The sequence below is a fragment of the Eulemur rufifrons genome, chromosome 16 (genome assembly GCF_041146395.1).
Source record: "Eulemur rufifrons isolate Redbay chromosome 16, OSU_ERuf_1, whole genome shotgun sequence".
Taxonomy (NCBI): Eukaryota; Metazoa; Chordata; class Mammalia; order Primates; family Lemuridae; genus Eulemur; species Eulemur rufifrons.
The window spans coordinates 32,972,095-32,994,265 of NC_090998.1; the positions used below are offsets into that span (position 1 = coordinate 32,972,095).

The window sequence follows — 22,171 nt, forward strand, 5'->3', positions numbered from 1 at the left end:
TAATAAATACATGAATAAAATTAGATAATTATTCGCTCTAAGAAAAATATAATCATAACACACTCCTTGTCTCAGAAGTGAAAAGTATTTATTAATACAGGATAATAAAAAAATATACATATATATGGATTTAACCAAAAGTTTTAACATAGTCACATTGGGAAGATAGGGGAAGGTAAGGGGAGTATAAGAGGTTGAAAAATCCTCCTTTATCCTTTTATGAATTAAGTGACAGAAATATATGTAAGTATATACTTATTTAGCAATATGTTTGTACATATGAAACGAAACAGCTAAAGAAGTTATAAGTAGTCGCATCTAGGGAATGGAATTTGGTTCTGTAGGCAGGGCAGACAAATAACTGCTGTGTTTGATTATAATCCTTTTAGAGCTACTTTACTTTTTATTTTAGGAGTATTTACAACTTATCCAGATTGGGATAAAGCTACAAGAAATAACATGACAACATTATTTAAAGACAAAATTCTCTTGAAAAGTTTATTAATACTATTACTAACAATAAATCATTCAACTTTTCAGTCTTTATGACATTTTTGTTTTAAAGATTAAATTTATTTCAAAAGCCCTCATGTAAACCAATCAGACACAAATAAAGCTTTTTATAATGAACATCTCAAATAAATTTTTTAAATATCTTTTTTCTTGGGATGACAATAGTATTACTATGATAGTATTAAGTTTTCTTATTTTTGTTAAAATTAGCTCTTTACAAGATTGTTGCTAGCAAATCTTTATTTTTATTAATATGCTAAGGCCAGATAGAAACATGATACTTTAAAATTATGTTTTAATTTCCTATGAACTATTTTTCAGTAAAAACTATTTGGCATTAAGTGTTCATATGCTCAAATTCTAAAAGTAATCTTTAATCCCCAACTGAACTCTGTACTCCAAGACTTTTTATATTTACATAATAAATACAATTTTAATCACTGAGTTCTTCCTCATCACTGAAATATTTGCTTTTCTTTATCCTTGGGCGTCTTGAATCATCTGATGTTGAGGGGCCCCCTGAACTGGGTTTCCATTTTCTTTGTTCTTCTTCAATTTTGGCTTGCTGTAATGTGATTGAGAAAACAAACAAAACAAAATCAGGAACCTGTTTAATACTATTTATGGTGCATTACAAACATGGCAGAAACACACCATAAATGCTACCACTTCCCACACTCTCAGCCCATGCAGACAATAAGATACCCCCCGACCCCTAAGTTCTGTCCCAGTCTCACAATGTTACTCAAAATTATCCTAGGCAATTTCTAAAAAATCTTTTCTGTTGGGCTAAACTCACTTTGATTAAATAGTTCTGTTCAATTCTATAATGAAAACAGATTAACATCTAAAGTGTCATGGGGCCCTTAAAAATCTAGGAAGAACTAATGGAAACTTTTCATGCACACGACCCTAAGGATTTCAGAGAAACAGCTTCTCTCTTAAAGCATAGGGGGTGAAGGGGAAAGACAGAGGTTGCCTTGAGAAGATGATCAATAAAGCAAGCAAGGAATATAAAACGATTAACCCAAGGCAGCCATCACATGGCTTTTAAAAAAACAATTTAGTACCTGGAATGCTATGGCCTGACTGAGGCTGTCAAGAGCAGGATCTTCCCCTTCATCTTCACTTTCTCCTACTTCCTCACTAAATTATATTAAAAAAAAATCGGAATGTAATTAACTAAGAGTAAAAAGACAAAAGCAGCATAATAATGTATTTAGCAAGAGTAGATATACATACATTTCTTCTTCTGGTTCAGGAATTTTCTTCTTTTTCTTTTTTTCTTTCTTCTTTGGAGGTTCACGTTCTCCAAGCATGTTCTTAGGACAGGCGTAACTTAAGTGACCACTTTCCTTTTGTTTCCCGTTAAAAAGGAAAGGAAAAATATTTGTTGTCATTTACAGAAACTTGTCTGGTACAAGTTTTTTAGAATTGAAAAAAGAATATTCTAGTACTGGGAATATACAGAAGAAATTGATAAAACCCATTACTTTAATACATATTTAGAAGGAAGATTCTGTGATATAACTACAATTAAGTTACTTTAACAATTAGGGAGTTTTTGTACAATTTTAGTAGTTCCACTAAAAGTAGTAGTCTTTCCTTCAAACACTTTTAAGTCTCAAGATTCAAGGTATAAAACAATTCAAAATTTAAATGAATCATCTACTCTAAACATAAAAATTTTAAGTTATTTGATAAAATAAGGATAAAACTATTCCTGTTAATTTCCAAGATGCTGTTTAACAGTCTTTTTTAAAAACAAAAATTTTTTCTTCTTCCCTTTTCATATTAATCACTTTCATTTTTCTCCTTTCGTATCTAGACTACACCTGTACTATCTAATTACAGTATCCACTAGCCACATGTGGCTACTGAGAACTTGTCTGGATTAATATGCATTGTAAAGGTAAACTACGCATTCAATTTTTGAAGATAATGTGAAAAAAGAATGTGAAAAATCTCAAGTTTTAAAAATATTAATTACATGTTTAAATGACAAAATTTTTGATATATACTGGGTTAAATAAAATATATTAATTTTTACCTGTTTCTTTTTTAATGTGGCTACTAGAAAAATTTAAATTACACACGTGACTTGCATTTTATTTCTATTTGACAACACTGGACTAGCCTATTCATAATGAGTTAGAACATCAAGTTGTAAAACATAAGAACTGAGAATTATAATTTGTACATTAGCTCACTACTATTTTTTTTTTTTTTTTGAGACAGGGTCTCACTCTGTCATCTGAGGCTAGAGTGTAGTGGCATGATCACAGCTCACTGCAACCTCAAATTCCTGGGCTCAAGCAATCCTCCTGCCTCAGTGTCCGGAGTAGCTGGGACTACAGGCACGTGCCACTACACTTGGCAAAGTTTTCCATTTTTTGGAGAGATGAGATCTCACTATGTTGCCTAGGCTGGCCTTGAACTCCTGGTCTCAAGTGATCCTCCCACCTTGGCCTCCCAAAGTGCTAGGATTGCAGGTGTAAGCCACTGTGCCCAGCCAAGTTAAGAGGTACTATGTTAGAGTGGGGTGTGTGACTGAGCCAAGATTAAAACAATAGAAGAGAAAAATAATCATGCTTTTCAAGTGTATGTAACAGAGCATCAAATCAATTGTGGACTCTGTATACCTAGGACATGGCTGAACCTCAAAGATGTTAGTTACTGTTAATGAACTGCTGAGAATATACAGTTAGAGAAGCATTTCCCATATTGTGTTTTGGAATAATGGTATACCAAAAAATGTTAACATACCCCATATAAATAGAGAATTTATGGTGAAATAACTTAGGGAAAAACCAGGCTAAATAAATGCAAACAGTTTTGGGGGGGAGGTAAAAAGTAAAGAAATGTAGAAATGTACAAAATATAACAAATCTATGGATCCATAAATCAAAAGGAACAGATTAACAGATTCATCCAGAATTTCTCAGATAATATTTACTCTGACTATCAGCATACATACTAATCTGACCATACCTACCCCTCTTCCTTTCTTTTACAAAACTCAGGACTTTGGAACATAGTTTCTAAAACATTTACATAAGAGGTTTTAGAATCATAGGAACTGACAGAATTACTAGGTATCCAGGCCACTGCTTGCTCATTCTTTCTATTCATCTGTTTACCTTTATATTTTTTATTGGGAGCAGGTAGAGAGTGGCACTGGAGAAAAGGACCTCAAACCATTTTCCTGTATCCTCCATGTGATTTTGTAGCCAGGATGTCTCTCAGTAATTTACTACCTAGCTTCCCATTAATACATCTGGACTGGTTTCTTAAGTATTTTATATAGTCGCTTTAGAAAATGAAAGCTGTGAGACCCACACTGAAATTCTCGTGGTACCATTATAGGCCTTGTACAAAGTTGTTCTGTGGTTGTATATGTCTCCTAATTACCAAAACTTTAAATGGATAATGACAGATCATGAGGAGAACTAGGTAAAAAAATGTGGGGATGGATACAGTTCAGTTACAAAACATAAGCGGTACTAACAGGAAGAAAAAATAAAAAACTTTGAAACACAATATCCCATAGAGGATGGGTCATATGATAATGTTGGTACTGAACTGTAACACTTATTGGCAAAATGTTATAGCAACAGGCAATATCCTATTAATGAAAATTTATGAGTTACTAAAATCTTTCAAGGCAATGGTATAAGTAATTAGTCTAACACTTTTTTAACTAACCATTTTCAAAGATTTAGGAACTAGAGAAAATACCACTCTCAGGTTATCTTTCCATACTGCATTTCCATTGACTTAGTCGAGTCTAGAGTCCCTAAATAAAACAATTTTCATAACCTGGCTGTACCAGCCAGAAGTTTTGGTGAGCACAAATAAAAGACTGATGTGAAAAATACCTGAAAGTAGATTATGGAAAGTTGCATTAAGTTTTAGGTTTACTCACCCCGCATTCATAACACTTCGATTTATCAAAGTAGTTTCGCCTTCGGATGAACTCAGCGGCTCTTCCATTGTCAATAGCAATGCTTGCTTTTATCACTCTACCAAATAACTAAACCAGAGAAAAATGTAAATGCAGCAGGATGTATTTCACTGAAAACCAAAACGAGTTCTTTGATCCTATTTTCTCAAATCTTCAATTCCATTTTATTTTTGGACTATTTTAGCAACTGCCACTTCAGTGCGATACATTCTTTTCTGTAGTATTCTTACTCCTTAGAGTCTCCCAATGTGTTGGGAACCCCCTCCAGCTTTGGCCTTTTTTCCATAAGTTAGACACCCTCAGAATCTACTGATATCCATCAGACTTGACCATCCATGGCATCCCCACAGTTTTGGCCTGGCTGAGCACAAAGGCTTTTGAGTTGAAAAACCTTGATGGGAATGAATGGCTTACCTGTTTGTTGTTTATTGCCCTGGTACAGTTTTGTGCAGAGTCTTTATCCAAAAATAAAATAAATGCAACCCCTTTACTCTTCCTGGTATCTTTATCTTTCATTATAGTAACCCTTAAATCATAAACAAATAGTCAGTTAGAATAGAGGTAGTGATAAATGAAACAGATATTAATACTTAGAAAACTCAAGTTTTTTAGAAATGGCTAAATATAAAATTTATAAAATAAGAGAAATTAATACATTCAAAAAATCAGCTATCTCTTCAAAGTCATGAGATATCAAGAATGAAAATGAGAAAGTATGATTCTGACTTAACACAAGTGAGCACAGCTATGTTTGGAGTTAATCAGAGGTTGAAGGGGGAAGTAAAGAGATTACAGAGACAATGGAATCTTGAAGAGAAATTCCTCTTCCAGACTAACTCCCTCACCCTGCAAACAAAACTGAAGTATTTTTTTCTACACAGAAAGTAAAATGAATTACTTATTTTTCCAAGTTTTAGAATCTAATTGTATTCTTAATATTCTCCTAAAGAGTATTAAGTTTACTGGTTCTTAGCCATACCAACCCCGAGTACGTGAGTGACAGGAATAGTAATGAGAGCAGAGCCTGCTCTCTCACCTGCCCCTTACACATCCCTAGTTCTGGAGGCCCTTGCTCACCACATGCCATTTAATATGCTTTAAGAACAGTGTTCAACAGAGCTGTTTGCAGAAATGGCTGATTCCAAGGTTGAAGAGGGGCAGGTAAAACATAAAAAAGAAAGAAAAAAAGAAATGATGGGGCACGAGAATACAGAAGCCAGTGGGAAGAAACTCCCACTGGTCAAATTTGGGACAATTTGAGTGCCAAAATAATTAAATACCAGTAATAAATAATAAACCACAGAAAAAGTAGGAATTCATAATTCTTACTGATAACAGACAAATAAGTGGGGTAGAAGGGAGGGCTCTTGTTTACAGCAGAATGCCAAGGGATGGCTGGTGAACATAAGGAAGTGCTGGAGTTGGAAGAAAAAACACCACTTGGCAAAAACCATGGTAAAAACTGGATCAGGCAAGAACCATCAACAAGTGCTAAATCTAAAATGAAATTTTTTTGTGGAGTAGGATATTTGTATAGTCTTAAAATGTCTCCCATGGACTGCTCATTAATTGCAAAGGCAAAAAAAGTATATAGTGAATGAACTGGACAACACGTTAACTGTGTGGTCAAAATTAGTATCATAAGTGAGGGACAGATGGCCAGTGTATGCATCCAGATGTGGTGCTCTGAGAAGAACACAACGTCATCTGGGCAGCATGACAAGAACATGTAACCTGAGTCTAATAATGAGGAAACATCAGAAAAACACAAAATGAGGGGAAAAAAAGAATGGGGGTAGGCTATATTCCTTACAAATGTTCCAGACTTTTATTTTTTTATTTTATTTTTATTTTTATTTTTATTTTTATTTTTATTTTTATTTTTATTTTTTTTGAGACAGAGTCTCACTCTGTTGCCCAGGCTAGAGTGAGTGCCGTGGCGTCAGCCTAGCTCACAGCAACCTCAAACTCCTGAGCTCAAGCGATCCTACTGTCTCAGCCTCCCGAGTAGCTGGGACTACAGGCATGCACCACCACGCCCGGCTAATTTTTTCTATATATATATATTTTTTAGCTGTCCATATAATTTCTTTCTATTTTTAGTAGAGATGGGGTCTCGCTCTTGCTCAGGCTGGTCTCGAACTCCTGAGCTCAAATGATCCGCCCACCTCGGCCTCCCAGAGTGCTAGGATTACAGGCGTGAGCCACCGCGCCCGGCCGACAAATGTTCCAGACTTTTAAAGGAGGCTAAAAAGATAGGAGAGTTAAAGGCAATACTTAACTCTGGACTGGAGTCTGTAATAGACGGGAAAAATGCCATGTAGGACATTATTAGGTCAACTCAACAAAACTGGAACATGGATGGTTCATCCAATAAAAGTATTTTATCAATATGTATTTACAAAGTTGGTAACTGTACTGTGGTTATGTAAGATATATCCCTTTTAGGAAATAACACACAGAAGTAATTAGCAGACATTTAACTTACCTATAAATGACTCACAAAAACAAACTGTGTGTATCTACATACATATATATACACACAGGGGAAAGAGTCCAAATGATAAAGTACATGGGGGAAATGTCAATGATAAATGAATCTGGATAAAGGATATTTTCATATTTTTTGTACTATTTTTGTAACTTTTTGTAAGTTCAAAATTATTTCCAAATAGTAAAAGAAAGACAATGTTCAAGACAAAGCTTAAACATTTTTTTTTTTTTTTTTTGAGACAGAATCTCACTCTGTTGCTCGGGCTAGAATGCCATGGCATCAGCCTAACTCCCAGCAACCTCAAACTCCTGGGCTCAAGCAGTCCTTCTGCCTCAGCCTCCCGAGAAGCTGGGACTACAGGCATGCGCCACCATGCCCGGCTAATTTTTTTTTGTATATATATTTTTAGTTGTCCATATAATTTCTTTCTATTTTTAGTAGAGACAGGGTCTCGCTCTTGCTCAGGCTGGTCTTGAACTCCTGACCTTGAGCAATCCTCCCGCCTCGGCCTCCCAGAGTGCTGGGATTATAGGCGTGAGCCACCACGCCCGGCCAGTTTTGTCATTTATAATATTGGGATAATAACAGTACCTACTTTGAAGGGCAGTTGTGAGAACTAAATGAGATAATATACCTAAAGAGATTAGAACAATTCCTAGCATATGCATGTATTCATTTAAGTGTTATATATCATCATCATTACTAGTGTTTTGATTGATGATGGTGACTGTTCAAAATCTGAAGACCCAGAAATTTACCTAGAACCACATTTGATAATGATTTTTAATAGCAAAGTAAGTTTAAAAGAAGTTAATAATTTCAAGATGCAAATAAACATCAACTGTTTAACATCCATTTATGGAAAGCTAGGAGAATAATAACTAGTGAAGATAAATAAATATGCACTAAATTCTTGGGATTTTAAATTTATACCAGAGTGTATATTGGTTATAAGATATACATTGGTTAAAAGATAGTTAGAATGACAATATCTTGCTTTTACTTCATTGCCTCATAATATAGTTGTTTGATTGATTTTAAAATGGTGAATTAAATATGAAAATCTCAAGTTCTTTTTGTCCTTTCTTAACTCTCAGCCACAATTGCTTTTATCATCCATTACTATTTTTGTATGGTTCCAGTTTTCAATGATATCTAAGCTTTCTATGAAGGCAGAGAATATATTTTCTATTTATCAGCCTCATGAGTGCTTTGCAAGTCATATGCATTAAAATATTTGTCTTTACGCTATTTGATAAATGGCAACCCATTTATAGTGTACTTGATAACACACCTCCTAGTAATCAAAATATTTGTTTAGTCAGAGCTTTTATGTCTTATATTGAATGACAGAATTAGTTTTAGTTCTTAGTAATGCAGTGAGAAATTATAAAGATTGTTTATACAAATTATGATATATAAAGGAAAACCATGAAACCATTAGATATGAGGATATATCTTATAGGACATGGAAAGACATTTATGATATAATGTCAAGTTAAAAAATCTACTGTGATTAAGAAAGTAATGGAGAAACAAATTCAGATGTAATTTTAAATGAAGTCTCAAAATTTAATGTGAATACTTACTTTACAACTTTGCCATACTTGGAAAATATCTGAAACAAAAGACCACTTATTAATTTACAATTTAAGACCATAAAAAGCATTACATTTTCAGGTTGTATCTAAAGACCAAATTCTTTGTTATAGTTTATAAAAAATTTAGCCTTCAGTCTATAAGGCAGGCCCTAGAAATATTTTTTGGTGACTAGAATAATATTCTTATTGTTATTGGAGTTATATGTTCTGCTGAGTTCCTAACTTTCTGACAATGGAGTGGATACAGAGAAAAACACTCTGAGTGGTAGATCCAAGGCATACATATTACTATGTTCTTGAGGTATATCCATGGCAACTATCAACTCCACCATAGCGCCAGCTAAATCTATGCTTCAAATCTAAATGTTATAGAATATTACTATTCTTATTCTACCTCCACCACATTAAGCAATCACAGTTTAAGAAGACAGATCCTTAGACTGCTTAAAAAAAAAAAAAAAAAAACAGGCTGGCACAGTGGCTCATGCCTGTGATCTCTGCACTTCTAGAGGCTGAGGTGGGAGAATTGCTTGAGACCAGGAGTTTCAGACCAGCCTGGGCGATATAGCAAGACCCAGTATCTACAAAAAATAGAAAAATTAGCCAGGCATGGTGGCACATGCCTATAGTCCCAGCTACTTGGGTGGCTGAGGCAGAGGGATTGCTTCAGCCCAGAAGTTTGAGGCTACGGTGAGCTGTGATGATGCCATGGCACTTTAGCTCAGGTGACACAGTGAGACCTTGTCTCAAAACAAACAAACAAACAAACAAACAAAACATATAAAAACAAAAAAGCTTTTACAATGAAAAATCATTTCCATCAGGCTCCTTCCTCTGCCCACCATTAATATGTTGGTGGTACTTTATAGTTGGCCCTTTCTCCTTTTACTTCTACATCTTGACCCTAAGCAATCTTACTTATTTCTACAATTTCAGCCAACATAGTTTTCTATATAACATTTTCTAATGGCTTCTCATTTCACTCAGAGTGAAAGCCAGAGTCCTTACCACGATCTGTACAGGCCCTAAAAGGCATTCCAGGTGTGTTTACCTCTGATTACCCCTCTTCTACTGAAATGCTTGTTGTCCATACATCTGTACAGCTGCCTTTTACTTGCTTCAGGTCTTTATTCAGGTCACTTTCTCAAGAAGGGCCTTTCTGACCACCCTATATAACATTTCACTTCTGTTCCCAGCTTACCATTTAATAGCCCTCCTTTCCTGCTTTATTTTTTCTCCTTAGCACCTAACATTTTAGCATCTCCTTAGTATCTAACACATAATTTGATTTTTAAATATTTTGCATTGTTTCTCTCTCCTGCTATACTGTGAATGCCAAAAGGATTTTTATCTTTTTGTTCCCTGGTGTCTCTAGTACTTATAAGCGTGCTCAGCACATAATAAACATTCAATAAATACAGTGAGTCTCTGTTTTGATACAAGGAAAGTAAAGTTAATTTCCTTCTCTGTTCTTTGAAACTCAAGCTAGCTTAATAAACCAAGTGCTATGTATCACCTATGGAGCATCTCTCTACTTAACATCCACCCAAAGTAGCAAAGGGAACAGAACACTTGGAAGAAAGGATTCATGTCATCCCTTCCAGGTCTTCTCAACCATCCACCTGGAGGACAGGTAAAGCAGAAAATTTTGTTCTTTGTGATATAAAGAGGTAAAAATATGTTGGAAGGGATTTTTTTCTCCAACCTCAATCTCCCGTATCCTGAACTGAAAACAAAATGTACTAAAATTGTTAAGCTTTTGCCACATCTGTTAATTAAGATACACTTTGAGAACTTATGGGTTAGGAAAGGGATCTGTTTGCTCCCATCAATCCTTTCCTCCAGGACCTCCACCCAACTACCAGGTTCAAAAGCCAAGTAAGCAAGCAGGAAAAAAAAATCAGCGTATCACAAGTTGCTCCCACTTCATTAACACTAGTTGTGTCTTCTGTGTTTATAAGGAACTTGCTATTTTCTATAAAGACACTGTACATTCTCTTTGGAAATTACAAGTTTCTAATTTTTTTCACTTATATTTGCAATAGAGATCTTTGGTATTGATGGTTTAAGGGCATTGTAATGTACTTATTGAGAATTTTGCCAGGGAGAACTGTTTGCTTAAGCTACATCTGTATCCCAAATAGAGAATTCAATAGATAAATGTACTAATACTAAAATTTACTTACCCTGTATAAGTCATTGTTTGTCAAGGAAAAGGGTAAGTTGGATACATACACTGTGCTCTTACTTGGAGCCAATCCACCACTCATTTCTAAAAAGGAAAACAAATAAACCCGTAAGCAATCTCAACCAGGTATTCTTCAGTCCAAATAAAAATCAACACAGTATTGACAATCACTGATTTAATTATGCCAGATTTATACACCTTCCTTACGTTTTAGGAAGGTAGGAACAATGGCTCCAGCTGGGTGAATTAAGGAATTCCTTTTCTCCAGCCACCACTTAAAAGAATTTTTTAGTTCTTTTTCTTTCAAGAAGATTCTTTATACTAACCCTTTCAGTGCTGGACTGTGTGTGTACCGAGAGGGGGATTTTAAACAGATGAAGGAAAAATCCTGAGACTACTCTTAACCTTCCCTCAGCCTAAGAGCAAAAAAGTGCTTTCAGATATGAACACTACCTTGCCCACCCAGGTCAGAAAGAGCCTGGGGGCTCTGAAAGAATCTTTGCCACTGATTTTTTTGCTAATACACAGTCATGCATTGCTTAACAAAGGAGATACGTTCTGAGAAATTTGTCGTTAGGCGATCTCAAGGTCCTGTGATCATCATAGAGTGTATTTACACAACCTAGACGGTATAGCCTGTCTATCACTCCTAGGCTACAACCCTATATATTATGTTAATGTACTGAATACTGTAGGCAATTGTAACACAATGGTAAGTACTTGCGTATCTAAACATAGGAAGGTACAGTAAAAATATACAGTACAGTGTATTATAATCTTACCACTATGGTTTATACGGTTCCTCATTGACCTAAATGTAGTTATGCTGTGAATGACTATACTGCGATTGGGTACTTTCTTTGGCTGTCTTATTATATTTCCCTGGAGTGGTGTTAAGAGGAAATTTTAGCCTCACAAGAACGATGTGAAGTTTTTTTAAATCATTAATTTTGCATATATTGCCAAATTATGAAATGATTGCATTATTTAAATAGGTTCAGTGCATTGAAGGGATATTGACCTACATATATATACGTGTGTGTTTTTTTAAGTTTACAAATGCAATCCGTAATTAATTTTCACACCGTATTTTACAAAGTCAGCAAATTATTCATGAAAACTATATCAAACTCAACCAAGTTCAAATTTCCGATTTAAAAAGCGCGTGTGGTATTTGAGATGGGGATATGAACTACTACAAATGGCAAATACTGATTCTAAGGCATGCCGATTTGCGAAGTAATGAGAAAATTGCTTGATGCTTGGTGTTCTGGGGGGAATAATTTAGAAAACTTCAGGAACAACATCGTCGATAGGTCGCTTTTTAAAAGTTTCTCATTTGAAACTATACGTTAGACGTTCCGGTGAGAAGTGTGAGGGCAAGCAAAGGTTAAGGTCCTGGAATAAAAAGGGTGGTGGGTAAGAGGAGGAAATCGTTTGGGCTACCCGGTCTGGGGAGGGGACTCACAGGAGAAAAGGCCGCAGCTACGGAGGCGTTTACCTTCAGGTGGGGCGGGTCCAGGAGACCAGAAGAGCGCGAGCCCTCGGCTCACCTTGGGGCTTAACCCCGACTCTTCCCTATCCCTCGGAGAGGCCTTGGCATCACGGGTCCTGGGAAGGGTTAAGCGCGCAATTGAGATCGTAGCATCAGCAGTGCCTCTTCCCGGCTTTGAAAAACCTGGGCCCCGGAGGCGGGCCTAGAGGCGGGCGCTTTTGCTTACGTCATTGAGCGCGCCGGAAGTGCCTACCTGGGATAGCGGCGGCGAGCGGCCGACTACATTTACGGGTTTCTCCGTGGCCCAGAGTCGGTGAGCGCATTTTACCTTTACGATAGGCAGATGGGACGGGCTCCAGGACTGCCACACCTGGGGGAGCGGGCGGGAGTTTTCCGTGGCGGCTTCTGGAGGCTCCTGCAGTCTTGGAATCGTGCAATAATCCTGCCCATGCGGTTGAGGGTGGAGAGACGCAGTGGAGTTTGGAATAAAGGAAAGTGTTGAGTCTAAGATACAGGTTCGCTTCTCTTCAGCGCCTTAACATGCAAAAAGGAGACTGAGCTAGGTAACTTCAGCGACCCTAGACCAGTCAGGAAGTCGGTATTTTTACTGAATTAGTCGACGTACCCAGGTCGGTATTAGGCACGTTGGGAGCTAAAAAAAAAAAAAAAAAAGCGCAAAACAGGCTTTGTTTGTTTGTTTGTTTGTTTTTGGCGGAGATTTCAGTCTAGTTGGAGACTCAAGGCCAACTTGGGGAGAGTTGGATTCACAAAATGACTCATCTTGAGTATTGGTATGGACAAATGTTTAACTTCTTGGCACCTTTTCTCTTCCTGTAAGTCTATAATGGGCACGCACTGCTTTTTCTCTAAGGGGCCATAACAGTCCCATCATTCCTACAGAAAATTCAGAAAATAATGCAAGGTAGTTTATACTGAACTTCTACCCACCAGCACATACAGACCAGGCCTGCGTGCCAGCAACCTGGAACCCAGAGCCTCTCGTGGAGCCTGCACAATGAATCCCGACTGAATCCGATGTCTTCTAGAGAGACGGAAGCACAATCCAACCAGGGCGCAGCAGAATTTTGAGAGGCCTGAATGCCTCCGCGTCCGCCAGGGGACCGCTGGGACTAATTCTCTTGGCAAACTTGAGGCCAGCCAAACCTACCATGTTTCACATCCCTGTTATCCTTGGTTATCGCCCAAGATGTAAGCCCCTTTGCTCTTCTATGCTATACCCTCATCCCCATGCTGCTTTGTGCTTCTTCCTCCCTGACTTAGGCTATGACTGCTTCTCCTTTCCTTCCATCTCACTCCTCAGTACCCCAGCTGTGCTCTCTGAAACTTCTATTCCTTTCTTAACAAACTCTTTTACATAGTCAGCTTCTTTACTGAAATTCTCTTTCATCTCCTGACCATAACTAACACGTCGTTTTTCCTGCCAGCTGTTTCAGTTGAGCCCATTCTCTGACATGTACCTTTAAGCTTGAGCGTGGCTGTAGCCATATTGAACTGATTTCACTTTCTCACAATACTTTTTTCTCCCCTCAAATATCTTTGCAAGGGCTCTTTTCTTTCTCTGGGACATCTGATAACTCCTACTCTTGCTAAAGATCTGAGTTTAGCTGTCACTTTATCTGAGGGGTATTCCTTAACTTCCACAGGTAGAGTTAGGTATCCTTGCCGTGTGCTCTTAAGTGCCCTATACTTCCCTGATAGCGCTCATCACACGTGTCCTAATTGCTTGTCTCTTTGCCTGCCTTACTAAGCTAGGCTGTGGGAGGAGGGACTGTGTTTGTCTTGTTTATCTTTGTAACTCCAGAGTCTAATACAGTTCCTGGCACATAACAGGCAGTCAGGTATTTCTTGAATGATTACAGGTGCTGAAGGTAATGGTCTCAGGTCAGGCAGTTAACAATGAATCTTTAAGAACCTGTGGAAGGGGTCAGCTGCCACTCAGCCACAGCTGATTGTGGCTGTGTGAGGATGTGAGCGCAGTGCTACCAGATCATCTGCTTTTTTCAACAAAAGTTGGGAATACAGTTTTTAGATGTTGTAAGTGGAATAAAATTTTATTTAAAAAAGACACGAGCCTGGCTGGGTGGAGTGGCTCACGCTTGTAATCGTAGCACTCTGAGAGGCCGAGGCGGGAGGATCACCTGAGGTCAGCAGTTCGAGACCATCTCTACTAAAAATAGAGAAAATTAGCCGAGCGTGGTGGTGTGGTGCCTGTAGTCCCAGCAACTGAGGCAGGAGGATCACTTGAGCCCAGGAATTTGAGGTTGCTGTGAGTTAAGCAGATGCCATGTCACTCTAGCCCCAGCAACAGAGCAGACTCTGTCTCAAAAAAAAAAAAAAAAAAAAAAAGACACAGGCCAAATACAAGTCACATGTGACCTGTTAGTCACCAGTTTGCAATCTGTTTTAAGTTTTGTAGGGTTCATATAATGAGCTTTATGTAGAATAACAGATTTTGAGCTGAGCCTTGTGGATTCTTGTGTGAATGAGAGAATGGAAAGAGATATTCCAGTTTGGAAAATAAACAACTCCAGGGTAGCACATGTTACTCTGGCACAGTGAGGAGACTAGTGTGAATGAAGCTTTTGGAAAGAATGGGTGGGTTAGATGAAACGATAAAAGGAGGCATAAGGAGGACAGAGAAGTATGGATTTATTATGGCCAATTACAAACCATTTGGATTCTTGATCACGGAAACTTCCCCTTATGAATATGCATTAAGAAGTTGATGAGTATCGTTTTTTAGGGTGAAACAGAGGGTAAAACACTGGAAGGAGGCTACCAGTTGAGACCTTAATCTCCATCCAGATATGAAATAAGATTTAAGTTATTATACATAGGCAAACATCTGGCATTTTTATTTACGTGTGTAATTTGCAGTTAATTGATCACTTATAATAGATAATCAGGATTCTCCTACTAAGTATTTAATGCAGTAAAGTGGGGCTTATAAAAAGTATTAAAGCACTGAAAAGTAAAGTGACTTGTGAAACCAATAGAGCATGCAGCACCTTAAAAGTGCTCAATTATATGGTTCATCATGGAAACAGTGGTCTCTTTGCCTCTAGTCTCTTTCTCCTCTAATCATTCTTGCATATTGCTGTCTTCTGAAATGACATTTTTTCTCCCTCACCTTATTTCCAGGCGTAAGAGCCTGCATTGAGAAGCTTCTTGTCTAGCGTTTCACTTTTGTACCATTTAAAACCCTTAAATCTGTTCTCTCTGTCCTTGCCTGTGTCCTTTGTAAGGCAGTGTAGTAATGATGGAAACAGCTTGGGCTTTAAAGTCATGCAAGCCTGTCTGACCCCAGCCGTCCACTTGGCCCTGGGATTTAAGCTTTTAGAGCTTCTGTGTTTTTATCTGGAATGTGAGAGACAGTATCTCCTTCATTAGGGTTGTGTGGGTAAAGGGTTTATATATTTTGAAAGTGTATTACACAAATTCTTGCATATAGGGAAGGAAATGAATGCTCGTCGAACACCTATGTAGGTGGATTGCCCACTCCTTTGCAGTGCACATCTTTTGCTCTGCTCAGTTCTATCTTCTTTCTCATGCACTGTCTTCCCTACTGCCTTTGCCTTTTCTTTGATTCTGCTATTCGCTATTGTCCATCTGCATTTAAGCAATCTCTCAAGATTCTGTTTACATTTTCTTAGCTTTCCTAAAGGCTTTCTTAACTACCACTGCCTGCGTTTATCTCTTCCTGAGCACTGAACAATGCTGAATTCTAGTAGATACTTTGCTCTATTTTGACCATTTTAGTTGGCATCAATGTTAATTTTTTTTCAAAAACCTAAACTAATTAAGTTGTAAAAGTTATTTTTAATTTAGTTGTCTGGAATTTCAAACATTTCCAATGGAAAATTAGAATATTAATAAACTCACTCTGAAAACTGAGCACATGCATTGTGCAAATTGTTCTAGGTGCTTCATATTAATGAACAACAGAGATCCCCACTTTCATATAGCTCGTATTTCTAGTAGTGAGGGACCAATAATATGCATTAAATGTAAATTATATAGTATCTTAAATGACTAGTGCTGTGAAACAATAGCAAGATTAAGAAGATGTGGCAGTAAATTACATGAAGAAGGTGACAATGAAGAGTGAGGAAGTTAGTCATGCAGATAGATACCTGTAGAAGAACATTCCAAGCAGGGTATTGCAAGTGCACAGAATGAGGTCAAATGGACTTTTCTATTCACTGTCTGTGGTTGACTATCAATAGTTGTTGAATGAATTTAAAAAGTGAAAGGAATGGGTTTGGGAAAGAGGGAAAGCTATTTATCCTGAGTGTATTTAATAATAGAAGCTGACTACATCAGAATGCAGTTACTCTATAGCCTAAGCTGTTATTAGAACCAGTTTGGATAAAGTGAAAAAGCAGATCCGTTACCTTGACTTTGGATTCAAAGTGTGAGTGGTTTGACAGAAGGATATTGCCTGTGACTTTGTTCTCTTAATTTCCATGCCACTTTCATTTAGGATGCAAGTCCTCCATATCCTCTCAGACCTTAGTTGAAGTTAGCGTTAATAACTGGTTGGGTAGCTTAATAGAGTGCTCTAAGAAAGGCTGATTTTTTTTTTCCTGAAATTAAATATGCCATGATAGTATATTAAACATACCCTTTTCATTGACTATGGGATTTAAAAGAGTGAGATTTTTATAATCTGCAGCCAGTTGTTAGAACGCTTCTAAATGAAGCTTGCATTCTCCACACTGAATTCTATTCTCTGCCTAATTATGATGTAGAGGGTCTTTCCATTTTTGTGTTGTATTCTCCAGTTTGCATATTCTGTTGGTTTAAAGAACTTTTCTGGAGTACTTTTGAGACTCCACTAATGTGAGGAGATTTAGTGAAATGATCACACAGATAAGTAACATGATCATTCACTAGGAGTCAGAACACTTTTGTATAAATGTAGCTGATTGGTTGTGGGAAGGGTCAGTTTCCTAAGTGTGGATAATGTCATAAACATGTCACTAATCAGAAGGTGGTTTGTACTTATCAGCTATTTTAAAATCCTTTGAAATTTACAAGGTGCTATTTGAATTTAAGGTGATGTTAACATATTCTCTCACCTAATTACCATATAGTACTTTCATCATCATATCCTCTTCCTCTAACAGCTGTTGTCTTTTCTGCTTTGTAATTCAAGATCCAGCTTAAGGCCCACCTTCTTTACAGCCCAGTATTCTTCCTTTTCTTTTGTACCCAATCACAAAACTGTGTCTTCTATTTTGTTTTAATAATAATACAAGGTTGCATATGGAATCTTTTTTATATTCCTGCCTTCCGAGTTATGTTACAGATCTTTAGGATGAAAATTCAATAATTTGACATGGGGCCTTACCAAGGCTGTTTAATTTTTTAATTTTTTGTTACTAGTGGATGCTAATTATTTTTGCTACACCAAGCCCTATTTAATTCTCCCTATATTGTGTTTTAATGTTTTAAAATTCTTTATTCTGAAAATATCTAGTAATTTAGATAACAATAAAATGTTTTCTGATACTGCTGTTCTGTAAAAGCAGTAGGTGTGTATGGTAAGAGTACTAAACACCTGCAGATTCTGTAAAGATGTTAATTTAGTATTTTAGTGTACTCACCAGTAAAAGAGATAATTTAAAAAATGAAGTAATTACAGATCACTTTATAGTGCAACTTCCATATTTAAGCATTGTATTTATAGAAACTTGAGCAATTTAAATATTGTATTTGTAGAGGAAATTAATTTTGTTTTATATGCACAGTAATTGAAATTTTAAATTAAGATCTTTAAAAACTGTCAACTTTTTCAGGTAAAGAGAATTCATTTACTTTATTTACTAAACATTTTAACTTGAAACTGATTTCTATAGATCCCTATAAGGTAACTACTCCACTGGGGCATTATCAGGTATGGAGTCAAATGTATAAAGTTGTTATAGGATTAACTGTAGAGGTTGAAACTGTAGTAACAGTAGTGCAGCATCTGGCTGTTTCAAGGATACTGCTTGTTTCTAGTAGAAATTAAGTTCAACATACAGATTGAGTGAGGCCTGCAGAAGTGATTGTTAGCTTCGGGAAATTCAGTAAATTTTATTATGTGGTTGAGAGTTTGATGCCAGATGTTAATAATTCACATTTTTGGGTTTTTTTTTTTTAATTTTTATTGTGGTAAAATATGTAAAAGTTACCATTTTACCCATTTTTTAATATTTATTTATTTATTTCAGCTTATTATGGGGGTACAAAAGTACAGGTTATATATATTGCCCAGGTACCATCTATGCCCCCAGTCAGAGCTCCAAGTGTGCCCATTTCCCAGAGGCTGCGCATTGCACTCATCATGTAGGTATACACCCATCCCCTCCCCCCATCCCCCACCTCAGTCTGATACCCAATTGGTGTTATTCCCAAATGTGCATTTAGGTGATGATCAGGGAAACCAATTTGCTGGTGAGTACATGTGGTGCTTGTTTTTCCATTCTTGGGATACTTCACTTAATAGAATGGGTTCCAACTCTCGCGGCATTAAGTACATTCACATTGTTTGCCATCACCAGCATTTGTATCCAGCAGTTTTTTCATTTTCCCAAACTGAAACTCCATATCCATTAAACCATAACTCCCCATTAGATAAGTTTACTTTTATTTAGGCTTTGTGTTTTTTTTTTTTTTTTTTGGTTTCCTTTGTTGAAGCATCTCTTGATTTTAGCTTCTTGATGCATTTATTCATATTTAGTTCTTCCGCAAATGACTTTAACTGTTCTCTTTTGTCTTAATGATACATATTCTAGACAGTCCTATTTTGGACTCCTCCATGATTTTATTACTGGTTTTTGCTTTTTTCCAGCTACTTTATTTCTAATAGCTAGATTTTCATCAAAGTTATATATCAATACTTTTGCTACTTTTTTTTTGCTTCTATCAATTGTGGATTGATTAATTAAAGTAATTAAAACATTTGAGGCACCTGCAATAAAATTGTTATTTTTTTTTTTCTTCCAAACTGTCAGGCAGAAAATTGCAACTAGATCAGGAGTGGCCTATAAATACAGTCTTAATTCTGCAGTCTACTAGTGAGGCACTTCACAAATCTCTGTGCAACAATTAGATGAATCTAATTTTTCCAGTAGAGGCACAGCTCTGTCCTTTCAATTTCATGTAAAGTGGTAGTTAGAGCTTGAATAGACTTTTTTTTTAAAGTAAAAAGATTTGCAGTTTTCATTATGGGTCTCACATTTTTTTTTTTTTAAATACCTAAGCTTGCTTAACCATTCTTTATATTTTGGAGAGAAAGTCATTATTTAAATAGTTCTCTATTAAATTTTTACCTAATAAGCTTAGCATCCTTTGATGATTTATTTAATGATTGTTGCTTTGATTTCTGGATTACTTTTGAACATGAGACCATTTTTTTGCCAAATTCCAAACTGTAGGAATTTCTAGACCAAGGATGCCAGATTTAAAAAAAAAAAAATAAACTACTTGGGACATTTTAATGCCAGTGTTCATAATAACAGCTAAAAATGACCTTAAATGTCTAGTATAGGCGAGTGAGGTGGTTCATGCCTGTAATCCTTGTACTTTGAGAGGCCAAGATCAAATGGGATTGCTTGAGGCCAGGAGTTCAAGACCAGCCTGGGTAACATAGTGAGACCTTGTCTCTACAAAAAATAGAAAAATTAGCTGGGCATGGTAGCGTACACCTGTAGTCCTAGCTACTTGAGAGGCTGTGGCCAGAGGATTGCTTGAGCCCAGGAGTTGGAGTTTGCAGTGAGCTATGATTGCACCACTGCACTCCAGCCTGGGCATCAGAGTGAGACAGTATCTCAACAAAACAAAACACCTATCTAGTATAATCTTCTCAGATATAAGGATAAGAGGAGGGATGACCTGCCCAGCTCTCAACAGGCAAAAAATTAGGACTGAAATTCTCTTGTCATAATTTTGTTATTCTTACGAAACTTGGTTGGCTTTTGGTGGTCAAAATAATATCTTCTATTTTCAAAAGTATGTTTGAAGGGAGTTTGGCTTATTAATGCCTATAATTTTTTATTTTGAAAGTTTTATTTGTACAAATAGTGAAGGTTTATTTTTCTCTGTTGGTTGGTTTACACAGACACAAATCTTTATGTCTGTATTCCCTGCACACCCCCTCCCCCCAGGAAATTGTTGAAAACTTTAAATTTAGTTCCTGAAAGGACTTGAGTAAGTAAGTATAGTAATATTTAGTATAGCAGTTGTGGTTACTTTTTTTGTGGGAAGCCAGTAAATTTCAATATTATAACTAGTTAAGAAATTATGTAGTGGCCAGGCACGGTGGCTTACACTTGTAAGTAATCCTCATGCTTGTAAGTAATCCTAGCACTCTGGAAGGCCGAGGCGGAAGGATCGCTCGAGGTCAGGAGTCCCAGACCAGCCTGAGCAAGAGAGTGAGACCCCATTGCTACTAAAAATAGAAAGAAATTAGCAGGACAACTAAAAATATGTAGAAAAAATTATCCGGGCGTGGTGGCACATGCCTGTAGTCCCAGCTACTCGGGAGGCTGAGACAGAAGGATTGCTTGAGCCCAGGAGTTTGAGATTGCTGTGAGCTAGGCTGATGCCATGGCAACAGAGTAAGACTCTGTCCCCCCCAAAAAGTAAAAAAAATGTAGTATTTCTTTAGACTCTTTAATAGTGTTTTTTCTTTTTTTTTTTTTAATTTTTTTTTATTTCATCATATTATGGGGATACGAATGTTGTTTAGGTAATGTATATTGCCCTTGCTCCACCTGAGGCAGAGCTTCAAGCGTGTCCATATTTATCTTAATTTTACTTATGTTCTCCTTCAGTTTACTAATTTATATTTATCATTTTACCATTCCTTGACATGGTATGTTTATTGAGTGATTTTCAGGAATTTTAAAAAGTTAGATATTTTTATAATACATAATAGAATATATAAACCATTATTTAGTAAAATATTCATCCTCCTATGCCCCAGAGTCCTCCCAAGAGGTAGTCACTATTGCTTTCTCTTGCTATTGCTCTTAGAAGTAGTCTGTGCATATGCATATACGGTCATACCCTGCTCTTTTATTTTCCACAAAGTGGTAGCATACTCTGCGTTTTAACCTGCCCTGTGCTTTTCTTTGCTTAGCAGTGTATCTTGGCAATCTTCTCATATTGTTACATATGGAGTTCCTTTTCTGTGAAATAGTTTGCATAATATTCCTTTATATGAATGTACAACAATTTATTTAATCTGTACTCTCTTGACAGATATTTTAAGTTGCTTTCAGTCTTTGCTGTGTCAAGTGTACAAGTTTACCTAGAAGCAGAATTGCTAGGTCAAAGCATATGTACATTTAAAAATTTTAATAGATATTGCCAAATTGTTCCCAGTCTGTACTAAATTATACTTCATTAACATATGTTAAGTATTGCTTTCCATAATCTTATCAAAGCAGTTTGGTTTTGGCAGAGCTTTTGGGTGAAAATTAGTGCACCGTTCATTATAACTTTGGTTTTCATCTTATTTTGAAGGCAGTTGAGTATCTTTTCAAAGGATTTTATAATAAGAGCCATTCGTATTTCCTTTTGTGTGAACTGCCCGCTTATATGTCTTTTGGCGGTTGTTGATTTTTTTTCCCTTGGACTTTATTAAATTAAATTAAATTAATTTATTTTTTAGAGATGGGGTCTCACTATTGTTGGCCAGGTTGTCCTCGAACTCCTGGGTCAAGCGATCTTCCCTCCTCAGCTTCCTAAGTAGTTAGGACTGCAGGCATGCGCCACTGGATCCAGCATCTAGCTTCCATTGACTTGATTTTAATTCATTGCTGTTACTATTACTCTGTACTGTATATTAAATAGGATAAAATCTAATTCATTAAATGGAAACCTTTGGTGGGTTCAGTGAAGG

At 36.6% G+C, this 22,171-nt stretch overlaps 2 protein-coding genes across 8 annotated transcripts in view; one reads left to right on the plus strand and one right to left on the minus strand.

Annotated features, from left to right (window-relative positions):
* Window positions 1-22,171, plus strand: part of PPHLN1 (periphilin 1) — a 182,086-nt gene that overhangs the window by 51,096 nt on the left and 108,819 nt on the right. For 4 of the 7 annotated variants that reach the window (XM_069489843.1, XM_069489845.1, XM_069489846.1 and 1 more), the window contains exon 1: window positions 12,523-12,568. The exons of the other annotated variants lie outside the window; for them this stretch is intronic. The gene's annotated coding sequence lies outside the window, so the exon portion shown is untranslated. Of the gene's footprint in view, window positions 1-12,522; window positions 12,569-22,171 lie in introns of those variants that run through there. 7 annotated transcript variants of the gene reach the window in all.
* ZCRB1 (zinc finger CCHC-type and RNA binding motif containing 1) lies at window positions 734-12,432 on the minus strand. Its single transcript, XM_069490685.1, has 8 exons — window positions 12,262-12,432; window positions 10,759-10,844; window positions 8,561-8,589; window positions 4,892-5,003; window positions 4,439-4,546; window positions 1,756-1,868; window positions 1,584-1,659; window positions 734-1,078 (listed from the first exon to the last, which is right to left on the minus strand). The coding sequence occupies exons 2-8, from the start codon at window positions 10,840-10,842 to the stop codon at window positions 947-949; spliced, it is 654 nt and encodes a 217-aa protein (XP_069346786.1). The 5' UTR covers window positions 10,843-10,844; window positions 12,262-12,432; the 3' UTR covers window positions 734-946.